Source organism: Hydractinia symbiolongicarpus, chromosome 5, assembly GCF_029227915.1.
Source record: "Hydractinia symbiolongicarpus strain clone_291-10 chromosome 5, HSymV2.1, whole genome shotgun sequence".
Classification (NCBI taxonomy): Eukaryota; Metazoa; Cnidaria; class Hydrozoa; order Anthoathecata; family Hydractiniidae; genus Hydractinia; species Hydractinia symbiolongicarpus.
This window is the reverse complement of record NC_079879.1, coordinates 16,292,006-16,309,448: the sequence shown is the minus strand read 5'-3', so window position 1 is coordinate 16,309,448 and position 17,443 is coordinate 16,292,006. Positions and strand designations below refer to the sequence as shown.

The 17,443-nt window shown below is 31.4% G+C and overlaps 2 protein-coding genes across 8 annotated transcripts in view; one reads left to right on the top strand and one right to left on the bottom strand.

Annotated features, from left to right (window-relative positions):
- LOC130644988 (uncharacterized) overlaps positions 1–17,443 on the bottom strand; it is an 86,635-nt gene that overhangs the window by 35,594 nt on the left and 33,598 nt on the right. The gene's annotated exons all lie outside the window — the stretch shown is intronic.
- Positions 1–17,443, top strand: part of LOC130644984 (huntingtin-like) — a 64,155-nt gene that overhangs the window by 20,507 nt on the left and 26,205 nt on the right. For all 6 annotated transcript variants that reach the window (XR_008982658.1, XR_008982660.1, XR_008982659.1 and 3 more), the window contains 25 exons: positions 1,450–1,713; positions 1,863–2,099; positions 3,793–4,317; positions 4,634–4,887; positions 4,981–5,065; positions 5,215–5,435; positions 5,925–6,088; positions 6,214–6,350; positions 6,433–6,546; positions 6,641–6,760; positions 6,831–7,185; positions 7,269–7,579; positions 8,284–8,387; positions 9,257–9,341; positions 9,573–9,749; positions 9,826–9,887; positions 10,329–10,449; positions 11,492–11,620; positions 11,749–11,856; positions 13,855–14,262; positions 14,397–14,496; positions 14,964–15,059; positions 15,167–15,481; positions 16,125–16,216; positions 16,403–16,557. Coding sequence is in view for 3 of the 6 variants with exons in the window: in XM_057450807.1 (XP_057306790.1) it covers positions 1,450–1,713; positions 1,863–2,099; positions 3,793–4,317; positions 4,634–4,887; positions 4,981–5,065; positions 5,215–5,435; positions 5,925–6,088; positions 6,214–6,350; positions 6,433–6,546; positions 6,641–6,760; positions 6,831–7,185; positions 7,269–7,579; positions 8,284–8,387; positions 9,257–9,341; positions 9,573–9,749; positions 9,826–9,887; positions 10,329–10,449; positions 11,492–11,620; positions 11,749–11,856; positions 13,855–14,262; positions 14,397–14,496; positions 14,964–15,059; positions 15,167–15,481; positions 16,125–16,216; positions 16,403–16,557 (4,739 nt within the window). In the remaining 3 variants the exon portion in view is untranslated. The remainder of the gene's footprint in view (positions 1–1,449; positions 1,714–1,862; positions 2,100–3,792; positions 4,318–4,633; positions 4,888–4,980; positions 5,066–5,214; positions 5,436–5,924; positions 6,089–6,213; positions 6,351–6,432; positions 6,547–6,640; positions 6,761–6,830; positions 7,186–7,268; positions 7,580–8,283; positions 8,388–9,256; positions 9,342–9,572; positions 9,750–9,825; positions 9,888–10,328; positions 10,450–11,491; positions 11,621–11,748; positions 11,857–13,854; positions 14,263–14,396; positions 14,497–14,963; positions 15,060–15,166; positions 15,482–16,124; positions 16,217–16,402; positions 16,558–17,443) is intronic.

Genomic DNA, 17,443 nt, shown 5'->3' with positions numbered 1-17,443 from the left:
AATACAAATTTTTAACTTACTTTTATTTTATACCGTAAATGTTTTTTAGGTCATTAATTATTAACGAGGTTAAAATTCCAAGGCCACAGTTTTGCACAGGTACCAGAAGAAATGTTTGAGCCTTATTTTCTCCAAACAAGAAATTCGGCAATACATTGCCTGTTTGTGTTGGTAACTCCCCTGGTATAAAATCTTAGTAGGATCTTGTAACATCCTGTAAGATCTTGCAAGATCTTGCTTATGACAAGATGCTACAAGATCTTTGTATAATCTTGTTAAGAATCTTAACAAAACTTAGTAAATCTTATTTAATAATATCTTACAAGATCTTTTCAAGATCTTATCAAGATTCTTGAAAAATCTCATAAAATTCTTGTTACAAAAAATTATCAAGATTTTATAAAGATTCCTGAAAATTCTTATAAATTCTTGTTACTGAAATTGTTTCGCTAGTTTTCAACGAAATGGAGGGGATCCACTTCATTTCGTTGAAAACTAGTAAAACTATTTTTTTGGAAACAGTTACATGTCTGGCTACAAATTCTTTTTATTATTTTTTTTATTTCGAAATTTGAATAATTATCGAGTTATTGACGATTGATTCATCAAACGAGGTAAATTCGTGGATTTATGAAGTATTTTAGACAAAATACATTATAACTTGAGAACAAATAATTTTTTGAAAAATTGTAGTAAGATATTGTATAGCTGAATAAGAGCAATACAACGAGGTATTTTTAAATGAAAAAAAAAATTGATGGAGGGGAGTTACCAAAGCTTTAACAGAAGGGTGTTTTTTTGTTTGGAAATTTTTTTCTCCATTCCAGTTTTTTTTCACGAATTTATTCTCTTATATACTCGTAGGGAATTTATTAATGTTTTATAATATATAAAAATGTTTTTAAAAAAGGGACATGTTAAGAAGATATTTTGAATATACTAAACATGTGTCAAAAGGGGCTACCGTATCCTTAAGCATCTCTATTGAAAGGTTCTGTATTTTTTAAAACTTAATTTTCAAAAAAAAAGAACCTACACCAACTTAATTTATGATGTATTAGTCACAGTAATTTCACTTTTAATTGCTTGTTTTCCTTGACATTTTACTTAGTTGATTGTTGTCTATTTATAAAAAAAAGTGTTAATTATTCCAGCTTTTTATGGAAATCCAAACAAACTCTTTGAAAAGAACTTCACATTTTTTTCGTATTTCATTTCATTTTGGAATCATGTCATAAGATTTTTCACACTAATGATAAACTAGTTATCACACTGAAGCCTCGTACATGACAAAAATATCAGAACTTAAAAAAATTTGCCATATTGTACTCTATACTTGTGTTCTCTGTACTGTACTCTGATAACTAGTACTCATTGTTGACCTTTTTTATGTTTTAGAGTGTATTTGTATTTCTTTCCCATAAAATTTAATCAATATATTTTCTTTAGCATGGTTGTGTGCAATGTTTTTTTATGCTGTCCGAGGTTTATCCTATTTCCGCATTTCCATATGCCTGGGAAGTTTTTCCAAGTTATCAGTTAAAAAAGTCTCCAAAGAATCCACGTGATAGGTCAACAAAATTACAACCAATGCGTCAATTGAATTTTAATCTTCTACATAGCAGTTCTTATGGCTTGTTGAATGTTACATTTAATTTAATATCAACTTCATGGATGACATTGGATCTTCAAGCACACCAGGAAGGTTTAAAGGTATCTTGCTTGTGCTGTTAAAAGTCTGTTTTGTAATGATACTAATATAAAATTAACATTCTTATGCCAGTTATTGGAAAAGTTACATAAAAGCATGTAATCTGATAAAAGCGACTCAAGTTTACTGAATTTTATACCTTATTTTCCAGCTTTGTGTGCACTTCATCTGTGGTGCAGGTTTAAAGCAATTACATCAAAAAGCTGCAGAAGCAACACAAGAACAAAAATCTGAAGTTGACACTATTATTGGTGATTGTCAATGGTCATCACTGGAAGACGCTGAACTTATTGTTTATGCTAAAAAATTGTTTGTACATATAACAAGATTATTGCATGTTTTAACTCATGTAATAGAACAAACTAATCCGTTGGCAAATGCAGCCAAGGTAGTCCTTTATCTGTTAGTTTGCTTGTTTGTTAAGGTTCTCAGCTGTGTAAGGAAATTTTACGAACTTAGATATTAATTTAATTAAAGTTGTAATATTGAACTTACATCACTGTATCAATACCTTTAAAAATTTTAAGGATGTCAAAGGTTATTTTGGAATATTACTAATGTCATTTCATTGCAATTTGAAGTTTGGCAGTCTTCTCTTTTTTTGTCCAATGATCCATACTGCCCTTTACCAAACATTTTAAACTGAAATGTCATAAAAGCAATGAACAAAGAGTAAATTTCAAATCAACAAAAATCATTATTTTGAAAACATTGTATATATATAGTCCTTCCTCGCAAAAGTTCATACTAAATGTAGAACACAAAGGTTTCTGAGGAGCGAATCAAAAAGAGCAAAAATCACTTCAATTGGCATGTTCTATATTGTCTTCACCCATAAAATCTTCCACAAAAAGGATATGAAATACATCACATTCAACTGCAGAAGAAGCAGTCATTTTAGTGCATACAAAAATACAACTTGGAAAGTGTAGAATATCAAATTATTTCTTTTAGTATATATCTTGCATATGGTCCTTCCTCACAAAAGTTAAACATAAAATGTAAAAGATAGTTTCAGTTCAAGCATTCAGTAATTTTTTATCATCACCAAATATTTTTTCCTGCAAAATTTTGTGAAATTCTTAAGGAAAACAAAAACGTGTAACCGTGGAATTTTCTTCCAGCGAAACAGACAGACAGACAGACGGACAGACAGACTTGGCGTATTATTATAGAGACTAGTCGATAAAGGCTCTGGAAAAATCCACTGGGCCAGGATAAAAATGAAAAAGAAGCGTTTTTTAAATTTTGATCAAGTCAGCAACCCATCAACAAAAGAAATAATTCAGAAGCTTGTTTTCACGTTGCCTGCATTGTGTGGAGCTTAAAACGCTGACCAAGAAAATATATATGATCATGTGCTTTTGATGAGCGGTTAATGAGATATGAGCGTTTAAAAATCTTGCTGACGTCAGTAATGGCACGTCAAAACCTAAAAATTTTTTGGGCTGGATTTTTATACCTGTTGACTTCATCGCATAGATCTTAAAACGCTGATCAATAAATGTATCGGATCATGTACTTTTGACAAACGGTTGCAGAGATATTAGGGTTAAGGTTTTTTGATCACGTCATCAACCCATTCCTTCCAAAACGGATTCGGGGACCCAGGTTTGGGGAACTTATCCAAATTGGTCCCAGGTGGTCCCTAGTTACCCATGCGGTGAAAAATCATTGACGTCACCACCTCGTTTCCAAGTTATTTGCCCTCAAAGTTTTAGGTGCATTGCAATGGCTTCAATAATTTATTATAAGATATTGACGTTAAAGTAGTATTATTGACGTTGCGCCGTAACGTCAGAAAATTTAACGTATTAGACATGCATTTTTCGGGGACATCAAAGAAAAATAAGCATACCAACTTTGCCTGTCACACACACACGGAACCGGCGTATTATTATATAGATTACTATGTGCCCCACACCTATTGATTTACTTATTGAATCCCTTGTCAACCAATAAGAAAAGCTGACATTCCTGCATGGATAATCACAATGCAATAGACATTTCTAAATTTAGTTTAAACTTTTTCCTCCTTGTTTATCTTGCAAAGTTGAACTTATTTATGATTTTGTTTTTAGCTTCAACTGGGATTTCAAAACAAAGACAAAACACCATTACCTGGCACTGTCACAGCATCATCTCCATCTTCGCCACAAGGAGTGTCATCAATGCAATCTACTGCACCTGCTAATTCTCCCCGCAGATTCACACTTGGGAAAGCCATGCACAAAAAACAAGATACTGACACATATTTAAACACGACTGGTGAAAATACTCCCACCACTGAAACAAAAACAATTGGGACACCATCCACGCCTTCTTCTGGTGAAAAGATTGAAAAGCTTGGAATTTTTCAGCATATTCCACATTTTATGAAGCTTTATGAAGTTGCAAAGGGTGCCTTCAAAAATTACCAAGCTTCATCCATCTCAACCTCTTTAGATAAATTTGTTGCATTTGTACGTGGTATTTTAGAATCTCTTAGTTTATTGCTTGAGTTAGCAACATTTAATGAACTTGGGCCTCATGCAGAAGAATTTCTTGATTACTTAAAAGCTACAGCACGTGTTGAAGAGGAGTCAACTTTTTTGGCAGTACAACAGGTAAATTACATCATGCATATCTTAGTGTGGGTTTAACCAGGTTTACTGACCAATCTCCTAATGTAAAAACCCCACATTTTTTGTATTCTTTTCATGCCTTTTTTTCTTTGTGCCATAATTTTTAAAATGCAGGAAAATTAAAATACATATCTATTTAAAGTAAAAGCTTTTCGAGTAATGAAATCATCAGTACATAAAATGAAGGGATGTTGTAAGCTGAAAAAAAGCTTTTACCTCAAATACATTTTTTTCTTTTTCTTGGGTTTACCTTTATTCCCTTTTTGTCAAAAGCTATACATTGCTTTTATTGCCTTAGCTTCTTAAAGGTCTATTTGGTACAAATGTGGCAAGCCAACCAGGTGTGTTTAGATTAGCAGAAAGTACACGACATTTAGTTTACACACATGGTGATCCTACCTTTGTATATGAGACATCTTCTGAGCCATCTGGTGTCTCTTTTGAAAGCTTTGGTATGTATGACAGCTGCTTCCTAAAATCATATCATGAAGTATCTGATTCCTTAACGTTGGTACCAGTAGTTGATTCTCACAGTTCAACTCATGACCGTAGGTATGTAGTACTATTTAATTTCTTTGTTTAATATTTGTAGTAAAATTAATTTATTGAGTGATATCGCTTAAATATTGGTCTTTTCTAAATTAGTTCACGAGCACTCAGCTTTATCAAAAACTTTAAAAAGAACAGTACATCTCATCAACGTCCAACTGCAAAGGTGTCAAAAGAACGGGTATAAACTTTTTTTATTATGTAGTTTAAAGTAGTACATTAACAGATTGCCTTATTATGAAGGGTTTGAATGTAACGATTTGATAAAAATCTTTTTGTTACTAATTGTATTTAGGTTAAATAAAATACTTAAATTATTGATATTATAAGGTATCTTCAATTCAATCATATATACGACTATTTGAACCACTGGTAATTCAAGCATTGAAAGCGTACACAACAACAAGCAGTACTCAACTTCAATGTCAGTCTATCCATCTTCTTGATCAATTAATCCGACTGCGTGTCAACTATTCTTTGTTGGATTCCGATCAAGTGTTTATTGGATTTGTGTTAAAACAGTTTGATTTCATTGAAAATGGACAAATCAAGTAAGAAAATTCACACTTATGGGACATTAAAAATTATATTTGCTTAAAAATTCACTTTACTTGTAGATAAAAATGTCTATGTCTACATGATTTACTTTAAACCCTGGACTTTCGTAAAACTTTTTTAAAATCATGTTTAAAATCCTAAAGTCTATTTAATTTGCATTATGTGTTGGTCAGTTTTAAATCCTTAAGATTGCTCTTGTTAAAGTTTTCATGGCCATGGTGCTCAATATTATCCATTTCAATTACATTAAATGTTGCAGCTTTTTTAAAGTTTTACTGGTTGCTAAAAACTTATTTGTCTGAAGACGCTTGGAAGTTTACTCTTTTACATTTCCAAAACTATCAAATACAGGTGTCGCACCAAGAAAATGGTCAGATACTAATTGCTCGGAGCTGCAGCTAAGAATGCTTTAATGGAAAATGACCTTTAGGCACTATATCTAATCGGAAATCTAACTTGCTTCATACATTCTTTCCTTTTAGTAACCCTGAGTTGTTTGTTCCAACAGTGTTTCAATTTTTGGTCTTATTATCTTACGAGTGCTACCAACCAAAATTTACACAAGCAAAAGCAATTATTGGAATGCCTTGCATAATAAGCAAATGTGATGAAGTTATGGCTTGTGGACAACCTGCAGCTACTCATGGTAAGACCATTTTTCGATTAATGATTTTTATTATAAAGTTTTTAAAACTATTTTTAGATATCACGGTTGTGTAAAATTGATAACTTTTATTTAATTACTTCACATTTAAAACCTTTTATATTTAGCGATTCCTGCATTAAAGCCCATTGTTCAGGATTTGTTTGCAACACAAAGCCAGGTGCGAGCAGATACCAGTAAAGACCTGGACACACAACGTGAAGTAGTGGTGTCGATGCTCCTTCGAGTTATAAACTTTCCTGAAGTGAGTTACATTTACCTACTTTATATATTTTACCCAAGTATTGCCAATGATGCTTTTATCAAATTTTTATTTTATTTTTCAGGTATTAGTGATGCTGACACAAGTGTTAAATGGTTCAAAATCAGACAGTGAAAAATGGAAGCGACTGTCACGACAAATTATTGATATTCTCCTTCCAAGTTTATCAAAGCTAGAGGTAAGCAGCATACAATGCTGCTGTTTCAATCTTTAGTAATAAGTTAATTTTAATTTTAGCTTTTTAGTTGGTTGTTTGATGTTTTTATATTTAGATTAACTTGTGCTCAATGGAAAGTTTAAATTCCCTTCATCGTCTTTTTGATGCAGTTGCACCATTGTCGCTTCGTCCTGCTGATATTATTTTGAAAGCTTTATTTAATATCCACATACCGGTATGTGTTTTAATTCTTTTTTTCTAAAAAGAAGATTTCATTGATTGTATTTTGTCTTCTGTATTTGTAGATTTCAGATGTTGAAGTGGTATTGGCCTTGTCGATGGTAGTTTCATTACTACGAACTCTAATTATGCAGAACAGCGAAGATATTATATTCTCCAGAATACAGCAGCTTGATAATGCTTATATTCGTTTAAGTTTTTCACTTGCACCAAAAGAAGTAGATTTTGCACTACTGACAAAGAAGACTGAACAAACTGCTGCTCATTACCTGTCTTCATTTTTAGTCTTTATGTTACGAGTATCTGTTGAAGAATTAGTGCAAAGTCGTCAAAAATTAAATAGTGACAAAAAGATAATCTCTGTATTAAAAAACCTCATTGAAACATATTTTATGTTACTTTCATATGTTGCAAAATCAGGTTAGTAAAATTGTCAACAATGATTTTTTAAGATTCGGATTTCTTCCTTTCCAACATTGTAACAAACATTTTTGTCTATGTAGGTGCATTCAAAAAGTTATCCTCCAACATTTTATCCATGTTGTTCACACCTATGGAATCTACAACACAAAAGGATTTATCCCTTTTAAGGAGCGTAACAAGAAAACTTTTACTTCTAAAATACACTGATTCTGTTTGCTTCATGAAGTGGTTATTTATGTTGCAGACAATGGGTGTATCTGATGCAGATTTCTGGAAGGAGTTCTATTTACCAGAACAAACTTCCCAAGAGGAAAAACATAAGTGGGTGGATGATTTTGTGAGCAATGGATCTTTGTTATTGTATTGTGATATTGTTGTTACCAAACTTAAGGTGATTTGTACTTACTTGTATAATGGTCTACTTTACTGATTTATTTTAAAAGGGCAGTCCTCCCAACTTTGATCTCGCCGACTATTTAAAACCAATATAATTGCCTTCTTTACATTAGGGATTCTCGCAAAATATTTGTACATAAGATATGAAGTAAAACGCTTTAAACGGGGTTGTACTAGCAACAAAGTATGTTTCATTACATGAAATTTATCTTATTCTATACTACATGTCTTAATACTTAAAGGTTAATAATAAACTAGTTGAATGGCGTGTGGAATAATCCACTTGTGTAGGGAACAACTACGGAGATGAAGACATGCTTGGCTCATCAACAATATTTTTTATATAAGAATATGTGTTTTCGACAAACAGTTAAGAAGATATTTAGTTTTTTGATGACATCATCAACCCGTTGTTTCTGAAATGGATAGGTTGACCCAGCTCTAGGGAATTGGTCCCAATTGGTCCCGAGTTATCCTCACAGGAGATTACGGGGATTCTTTCCATCTGTTTCCAATATTTGGCCTCAAAGTTATTAGTGCAATACAATTGCTTTATTAATTTTTATTTTGTTGAGGTTTGTTTGTACAAAGCAGAGACGATCCCTTATCATTTCCTGAGATGTTGGAGTAATGCCTTGCTTTGCAGCCTATTCATAAGTTTCCTTATGTCTCTTTATATTATTATTGTGCATATTTCAGGAGCAAAAAAATGTTGATGCATCATTGGTTAATTCATTATTTAAAAATAATATTGAAAGTATTATTGCTAACATCAACGAAATACCTGTTAAAGAGTTAGTCAGGTAGAAAAAAAGTTTTAGTGTTATCTAACGTGAGTTTTTAGCAGCTTATCAGGGTCCATTTTTTGGTCCTGTTTAAAATTATATGCAGTGGGTCTGTTCAACATTAAGATTTCTTTAACATTAAAGATGAAATGTACATATATTGTCTGTTAATTTAGTAGAGTAAAGCATTTACCAATAATTGTTTGGATATCTATCTTGTTTAATTGCTGAAGTGAAACCATTTTGAATAATTGAATAAATTGATTAGTGCTCTGAAAATTTAAAAATTATAAGAAAAAGATTATTAAAGTCATATTTGTTTATACAGGAAAGAAAACCCAAATTAATGTGCAGAGTTTTCATTTTGTCAGGCAGTCAAGAATTGTCAGGAACTTTTGAAATATTGTCAAAATGCCAGAAGAATGCCAGGATGTCATGTCAGGAATTTTAGGTTTAAATAGTCAATCAAAATTATTTTATGCTTGTGTCAAATTTAATTTTTTAGAGTTATCTAAGGTTCCAACAAATGTCTGTGTCAACTGAAAATTAAAATGTCAGGAATTTTAGTCAAAAAATGTCAATATTCAGTTACGTCTGTAATTTTATGAAAATATCCAACTAAGGGAAACCAATATGCAAGGTTAAATGAAATCAGTTTTGTGTGGGTTTTTTGGTTCCATGCAGAAAAAAGAACAGAAAGCGTAAGCTGAGCACAAACACTGAACAAATGTGCCCTTATTATATATTGTAGTAGGGATCATCTAAATTGTTTTTCCTTCCTTGCTCTCCAGTTATGTACTAAGCATAGATACTATAAAATTTGAGCACTGTTATTTTAAGTAGATAGTCACAAGGCCATGACATTTTTATTTTTATTTTTATTGTAGCTGCATTCTTCAGAACAATGATCTCACTGGGTTATTTATTCAATCTTTATCCAATTTGCTTTCAACAAATTCCTTTAAATACAAGGTATGTCTACTTAAAACAGTGCATGGAGTAGCTGTGTTATGTATTATGATGGAACTAGATTGCATCAACTGAATTATTAAAGGCTTAGTATTTAATAAGATTATAAATAAACACAACTTGATTAATAGTGTAAAACATGCTGGTAAAGCTAGAAGTTTTTCGAAGAAGTGTTTCGACTAGTTATTGAAACCTTAACAATCATTATTAATCTATCAAGTTTTTGTGTTATAGCCATCTATTTTAAAACCTCTATTACACCAGTTGGAATGTGTAGACCTTGCTCAGTCCTCTTCAGTTGTGCAGTTACTTTTCTCATTTATCACTCACATAAAAACCTATGGATTAGCAAGGCGGGCCGAGACGCTGGCTTGTAGAAGAATGGAATACTTACAGTCTTTACCAGAACCAGTATGTATTATTCAGAAAAATGCTAAAGTTTAAAAAAAGTAGAATGAAACATTGTTATAATTTTTGTTTTTTTCAGGAAAAAGATTTACCTATGGATGGTATTGTTTCTTTTTCCCAAAAGAAATTATACATTAATAGGTATGCATGTTCATCCTATTTGGTAAAATTTCAAGTCCTTTTCTTTGGTTGAATAATTAGATCAATTTATTGGAAGTGAGTTATTTAACAATGAATGGAAATGCTTTACTGCCCACTTGACTGCAACTTTTTATATTACTGCACGTTTTCTTAAGGGCTATTTTCTTCTGAACACCATCTTGTGATCTTATGGAGGGTAAATTTTGTTTTACACCATGTAAAATGCCTTCGCAAATGCAACAATTTTACGAAATACTCCAGTGTTAAACACAGTTAAAGATTGGATGTTTATGTAGTATAGTCTCTTGGATGCACAAATTACATCAGATGTTTTAGTATTACGTTCTTTTATGTTACTCTTTTTACATCTTTGTGAGATAGAAATATCAAAATATTTAGAGTGTTTTATAATTTCTTATTATTATATTTAATCTCTTGTAGGTATCCACGACTATGTTCACTTATTCAAAGGTTATTAAAAAATAATGAAGCAATACCACAACTGATTTCACATCCGTTAGATTCAACAGACGTTGATTTATCAAAGTATAAAGTAGACAAGGTGATGGTGTATGTGTTTTTTATAAGCAGCTAGTTTACCATTACTTTAAGTAAGCTATGAATAAAATCTTTCCATAACAATTGGTGGTGGCATTTGACAATGGTATCACGGTTTTCAAAACACTCTAAAGGTCTTTTAATATGATTGTTAAAATGACAAATAAATGTAGTTTTTTATGGAATAAAAAAGGTTTGTGATGCAATAAAGAAAAAACACTTAAAGACAAAGTGTCAAAAGTGCTGTTACTATTTATTATTATTATTAAAAGAATATTTATACAAGTATAAAAACTTCAGCTATGTATAAAATACATACAAAGTTATCAAAATAATTCCTCTTTTCTATTGATTTTTTAGTTTCAGGGCAATACCTCTGGAATAAATAATTGTTTTAAAAAATTTGGATAGCATATTTTAGCCCTGGGTGTCAGCAAGACAATGATGCAACTCTTTTTCTCGAAGCTTTATTACATCTGGCAATGGAACATAATTTATCTAACACCCACCTTGTAAAATCAAGTTGGAACAAAACACACAAAAATATTTTTAACTAACAACTTCGACACCTTAGCATAATTTTACAACTTGTGAAGCCTGTTTATTTCTTTCCTACTAAAATGCTCAAAAAAATATATTTTCCAAATATTAACGCATTTGGGATAGAAGTTGTACAGATTTTGTTATGTCATTAGAAAGCTCAGAATTTTCGTTATAAGAATTGATTATTTTTTTTAATTTTTCCCCTAAAATACCTTACAGTATCCTGAACGTTTTAAAACTGTATTTTTCTTGAAAACCTTTTTGTATTTTTGCTGCTGTAATGCTGTTGCATGTGATTATTATAATGGTGAAAGTCGAACTAAATATATTTCCCTAATTACAGTGGTTAAAAACATCAATGAAAAAATTTGTGTGTTCTCTAGTGAATCATATGCTTGATCTTTTTTTTCGTCATCCTTCATTAACATTTTTTTAGGTTGGTTATCAAGGAAGGCAATAAAGCTTTATTTTTCTTATTGAGATATTGTTTATTTCTTATTTAGGGCTGGATGTATACTTTTGTTAAATCTTTGTGTCATTCATGTAATCACAGTGGAAGTCAATCAAGAAGTTCAGTTCGTTTACTCAGATCATTAAATTTGCAAGATATACAGAAAATTATGGAAGATGAGGTACACTTTCATCTCACTTTAAAGCTTTTAGGTTTTGTTTTTATAGTATAAAAAATGAAAGTTCAAGAATGTAATATTAAAATGTAATATTAAAATAAAGACTAGTTTTGTTTTTCTTAATCTTCTAGAAGTTTGATATTCACTTACTGGAGACTTGCATTCTGGAAGCAAAATCGTCTGAAAAATATACATGGTCAAAAGGAAGAGCTGTTACCACGATACATAATATTGGAATGGTATAATTTTGCTATTGGTTTTTAGGAATCTGTAATAAGAAAATCCAGGAAAGACCTCTCATGTCCAGCCTTTTTTGCATCGACTCTTCAATGACAAACATTACCTTTTTGTTGTCTTTTTTATGTTATTTTATTTTCCCCTGTCTATCTTTCATCTGCACTTATGAACTCAAACTTTGGACTTTAGCTCTAATAATTATGTTGTAATTACTTTTTCATATAAATTGCTGGAAAACAGTATTGCGAAAAAAGTATATAAACAGTAGTAAGGTATTGCAAGTGTGATAAGTTAATTGAATGTCTATCTGTGATTTGTGGAAAATAAAAAAAACAAAAATTCAACCCCAATTTTCTTAATGTACAAACTTCTATATTTAAGATAAACAAGCAAGTTATAAAATATTAGTTCTTGTGATACATTTATAAATGAAGATGTGCACAGTATAGAGCACTAGTAAGAATACCCTGCAGTTCTTGTTTAATATCCCTAATGTAAACTATACAATAACAATGAGTTTAAGCAATGAAGCGTTATATTACGGTGTCTATAATGTAAAGTGATCGCATGATCTTCATCATCTCCAATTATTAAACATTAAGCTTTTATTGAATTGAAAGAGATGTTTTGCTGATTAATTATTTATAGAGCTTTAATTCTTCAAAAATACTCAAGGATAAAGGAAGGATAAAACAAAATGGTTCGGTTAAGAGAAACAAGAGATCATCTTATGTTCACTTACGATGACAATTTAAATCCACGACCTGTAATTCTATCTTTTATACAACAAAGCAAAAATCCTGCTCAATGTTCCAGTTTTGCTGTTGCTTTGTAGACATAATTTTAATTTTTTTTTATAATACTTTATTCATGTACGTTTTTCTTTAAAACTGATACAAAAAAGGAAATGAAAATACTTATTTGAAAGTTTCATTTAATAAATTATTTATATCTTGCAGGTTATTCAAGTGGCAGTAAGAAACGATATTTCTAACACCTATTTCGAAGAAATCAATTGTTTTCTTATCACCACCTCTCAATAAAGCTTCGTTGCTTATACTCACTAAGATCAGTGCGAATTAGTGGACACACAAACTGAAATTTCAGCCAGTCCAACCTGTCTGTATTATTTCATAAGGTGTAACTGCTGAAACAAAAATGTCAAAAAATATCAGTAAGCACCTCAATATTTTCATTCAAAATAAAAAAAATGAAAATAACAGTTCAGTATGTAAAAACCAAATCTACTAAAGTTTTTTTGGCATTAACGTAAATATAAAAACTATTGCGGGTAAGGCCAAACCTAACAGTGAAAATGTTTGTGTAAACAGTATGTTAGTTAGTGGTTCTCGAATAAGTCTTTCTGGTATATTTTATGTACTTCTTCCCAGCACAAAAGCATACATAAGGCATCAAAAACTAACAGTTTGAGACGGATAAAATATAAACTAACAAAAGACGCTTCTATCTGTATGATCCTTTCCCACACAATACATGAAATGTCTACCAAAACAAAGTCCTAAAATCTAAGTCTGTAAAATTTATTACTTCTGATGTGCTGGATAAGGTCCTTTCTCACAAAAACCTTGTACAGAGCATCAAATATTCACAGGTAATGGCGGTAGCTCTTAGTTGGCTTCCGAAAGTTTGCAAGTTTTATACACTATTATAAGTCATTGTCGTGACAAGAAAAAAATTACAACACGACAACAGATTCGATCATTTGTTTGAGTTATTTACATATTGTTTGAAACTCAAGTATACTAAATTATTTTGGGATTCAGACATGTCCTTTGCCGCCTAAGATGTCATGCCCTCGATCCCCCTGTACTTACTTTTTTTATTAAGTAATCCAATATGGTAATTAGATCAATAGTCTTTTTTGTTGTTTCTAATTAATATAAAAAACGCACAGATACATGTCCTGCAAGGATAGATCAAGATTGATATATAGTTAATATTAAGTGTGTTCCCAACATTTTTTTTTACTTTATCCATAGGAGCTATTAAGTTTGTATGATACTGGTGGTTCCTCTGAGAGCGAGAACAAAGATCAACTTCTGAAGATAACCAAGACTTTAGTTGTAAAACATATTAGCAACATTGTGGAACCTTTAAAAGATGAAATCGTGTTTAAATCACAAACCTACACGTATTACAACGAACAAAAACTTTCAGCATTATTTCAAAATGATAAGAAAATAGAAAAGTATTTCACCCTGTTAAAATGTGTTGTTCGTTTTCTTCGATTATCGTGTTGTTACAATCAGACCTGGAATCTGGACATGTTTAATGGCTATAACATTGTATTCTTCGTCTTGGTGTTGCCACAACTCTGCACTCGTAATTTACAAAATAAAGAAGATAGTCTTATCCATTTGGAAATTTGTTTTGAATCTCTATCACTGGTGTGTGTTTTAAATCTAATTGGTGCATCACATGTTGTGGTAGATTAAGTGAACATAAATTTGTTGGTTTAAGTTGGTTCTAAATATTGATAAATGTTGATAAAGTGTTAATGTCTTCTCTCTTTTGATTATAGCTTCTTCATTGCCAAGAGTTATCTATATGTTTAAATGCACAACCATACTCCTACCTACTCATGAAAACAATAGACTATGTGTACGCTATTGTCAATCAGAGTAAGTTCACATTTTTCACCATATAGACCTAAATATTAAAATATTTTAGGTTGATTGGTGTTTCTTCTCTTTTTTATGCTATCTACAAATAAATAATTGCAAAATAACTATTTTCCTGGGATGAGGAAGTGATTAATGGTTGTTTGAAAAGTTGTTTATCGCAAACACTTGGAAGTTGACTTGTTGCAACTTCCAAACCTTCCAGAACAGGTATTGTGTTCAGAAAGAGTCCTAAAAGCTGGGAACTGCAGTCAAGAATGCCTTAATAAACAGGACCTTTAAACCAACACATTTTAATTGTTTTCCTATTGTTTTTTAATTTTTAATACTAATGGTATTGGATCCATTTGTTCAGTTTTGTTCTGTACCAGATATTTTGACAATTTTTAAGAAGTATAAAAATATCTGGGCTGGTATAGAAGAGTATAACATAATAGAAATGTATATAGTAGAAATGTTTTTCCTAGTTTCCATACGTTGTGGTGATGTCTTAGTAAAGGTGGAAAAATTGTGTCTGGGCTATGATGAGGATCGAAAATCTAATAAACCCATTTATGAAAAAGGTAAGCCATTATTATTGTTTTAGTCTTCTTACATTCCCTTTATTCTTTCGTTTTCATTAACTTCTGTTATATCTGATGTTTATTAAACTTTGTTTTATTTAATATAGATAAAAGCTCATTTAAAAGAAGTTGTGAGCAAGTTGCAGAAATGATAAATGCTTTACGGACAGTACTTTCCTTGAATAGCACTACTCATGCAAATCTTCCTACATTCTTAGTCAGTCCACTAAGGAAAGTTGTAACCGGGATGGCTAGAATACCATTTGTTAACTCTTATGCCAGAATACCTCCAATTGTATGGAAGTTTGGCTGGGAGCCAACTTTGGAGGGACTGCTATATACTGAGCTACCACCATTACCTGTGGATATATTGAAAGAAAAGGAGGTTTTGCAAGAATTTGTTTTTAGAGTTAATCACATTGGTGAGTTAAAATATTTGTTTATTATTTTTGTTTGAAAAACTTCAATAGTCTTCTCAGACATGGTTATGGTTATTATTTGGGCGAATCTTAGGGTAAGTTGAGTACTAGATTTCTTTTGATTTTCATTCAATTTTAAAGTTAAACATATTCGAACATTTAATCGTAGAGCTTTTTTATATAGTGGAGAAGACCATGGATTTAAATCTTACCTGAGTCATAAGTGCAAACGTAACAGTGCCACCATGGATTTAAATCTTAACTGAGTCATAAGTGCAAACGTAACAGTGCAATTCGATCCGTTTTGCTCAACACTCGTTTTGAAAGTAGGATCAATATTGAAGATTGTTGTCTGTTTCCACTAATCCTGTAGCTAAAATAACAACTTTAAGTACTGATCATCCCTTTTTAGTACTACCAATAGGAATAAAACAGGTCATGTATTTAAACAAACAATACCTGGTTTATCCGGTTTACTGGTTTATTTGGTACCTCTAGTATAATTTGATTGTAAAAATGTTATGTAAACCTATGAAATATTCTCATCATTTTCCCATTAAAGGTAAAGGTACTGCATTACATAATAATAACAGAGTAAATATGAACCTAGCCACTACTAAGTAAAGGTTCTAATTATTTTTTTTAGGGTGGACTTCAAGAATGCAATTCGAAGAAACGTGGGCAGCTTTGCTTGGTGTGTTAAGTTCACCACCAATGTTGGAAGACAGTTCAGTAGAGGTGTTTACCCTCCTGTTTACATTGTTTCTTTGTTTGCTATTATTAACTAATAAAAGTGTGCGAAAATCCTTTTTAGTAAAGCAATGTGGGTCTAATTTTCGGTGTGATAATACTCTTTTCTAATATTCCCTGCTTGTTTTACCCTTCTTGTACGAGATACAACTTTTTTTTTTGAAAAACGTTTAGGTAGAGGTGGAAGCAGCACAAGCTAGTTGTCTTGCAGTTCACTGCATCACTTCCCTGTTGTTAGATACAACATTGGCTCCTGTACCAGGAAATTCATCATTTAGCCAATATTCTGTTATTCATCGTATGAGAGATTATCCGTTCCTTGGAAGCAAGTATGTTTATTAGCATATTAACTAATGCTATTTATAAAACTAAAATTTTGAAACAACCCTCAAAATTGACATCTGCAATGGGACATAACCATTGTATATAGGTAAATCTTTATCATGGCACATCCTTATTTTTCACTCTTAACAGAGAATGTGTCACCCCGATCGAACCTCCGATCATGACGGGCGGATATAATCGGTGTAAGTCATATTGAAGAAGAATTACTTTGCTCATTACTAACATCTGCCTGGCAGTGAGCGGGATTTGATAGGTGGTCCCCAGAACTGGGAGCTGCAAACGAACTCACTCAGATATATTTTGACTTAAGGTGGCAGTAACCCTTTTTTAGCTGTCCAAGTAGCTAAATTATTTACTTAGTGTTTTATTTATACCTTTTTTTTTACTATTTTCTAAAAATATTGGCCTTAATACATAATAATATAATTTTAACTTAACACCAAAATTGCTGAGGCAGTAGAAATTTCTATTTTAAAATGTATCATAAACAAGAAAAAATCGGCTTCTACGAGCTCCAACTTTTTACAATCTCGTTATTTTTCATCAGCTTCTGTTTTTAAATGAACCTTGGAGTAGCCCTGTTAAAACGGTGTGTGGAGTATTTTTGTTCATTCACATTTTTTTAACAATAGCCTTTTGTTTTTTTTCAAAAGATTCTTTGTTAGCATCCCCTGTTGCATCGAACGCTCTTAAAAGAAAAATATTCCAAATAAAAAGATTTCCGCACACCATGTCATGGTTGGATGGTTCACCAAGCATGTATGAAAATTTTAAAGTAAAACGAAAATGTTATCAAAAGTTAAAGCTTGTGCAGTGTAGCATAATGAAGATCGTCTTAAATTTCTACATAATGCGCCATTGTTGTTATTA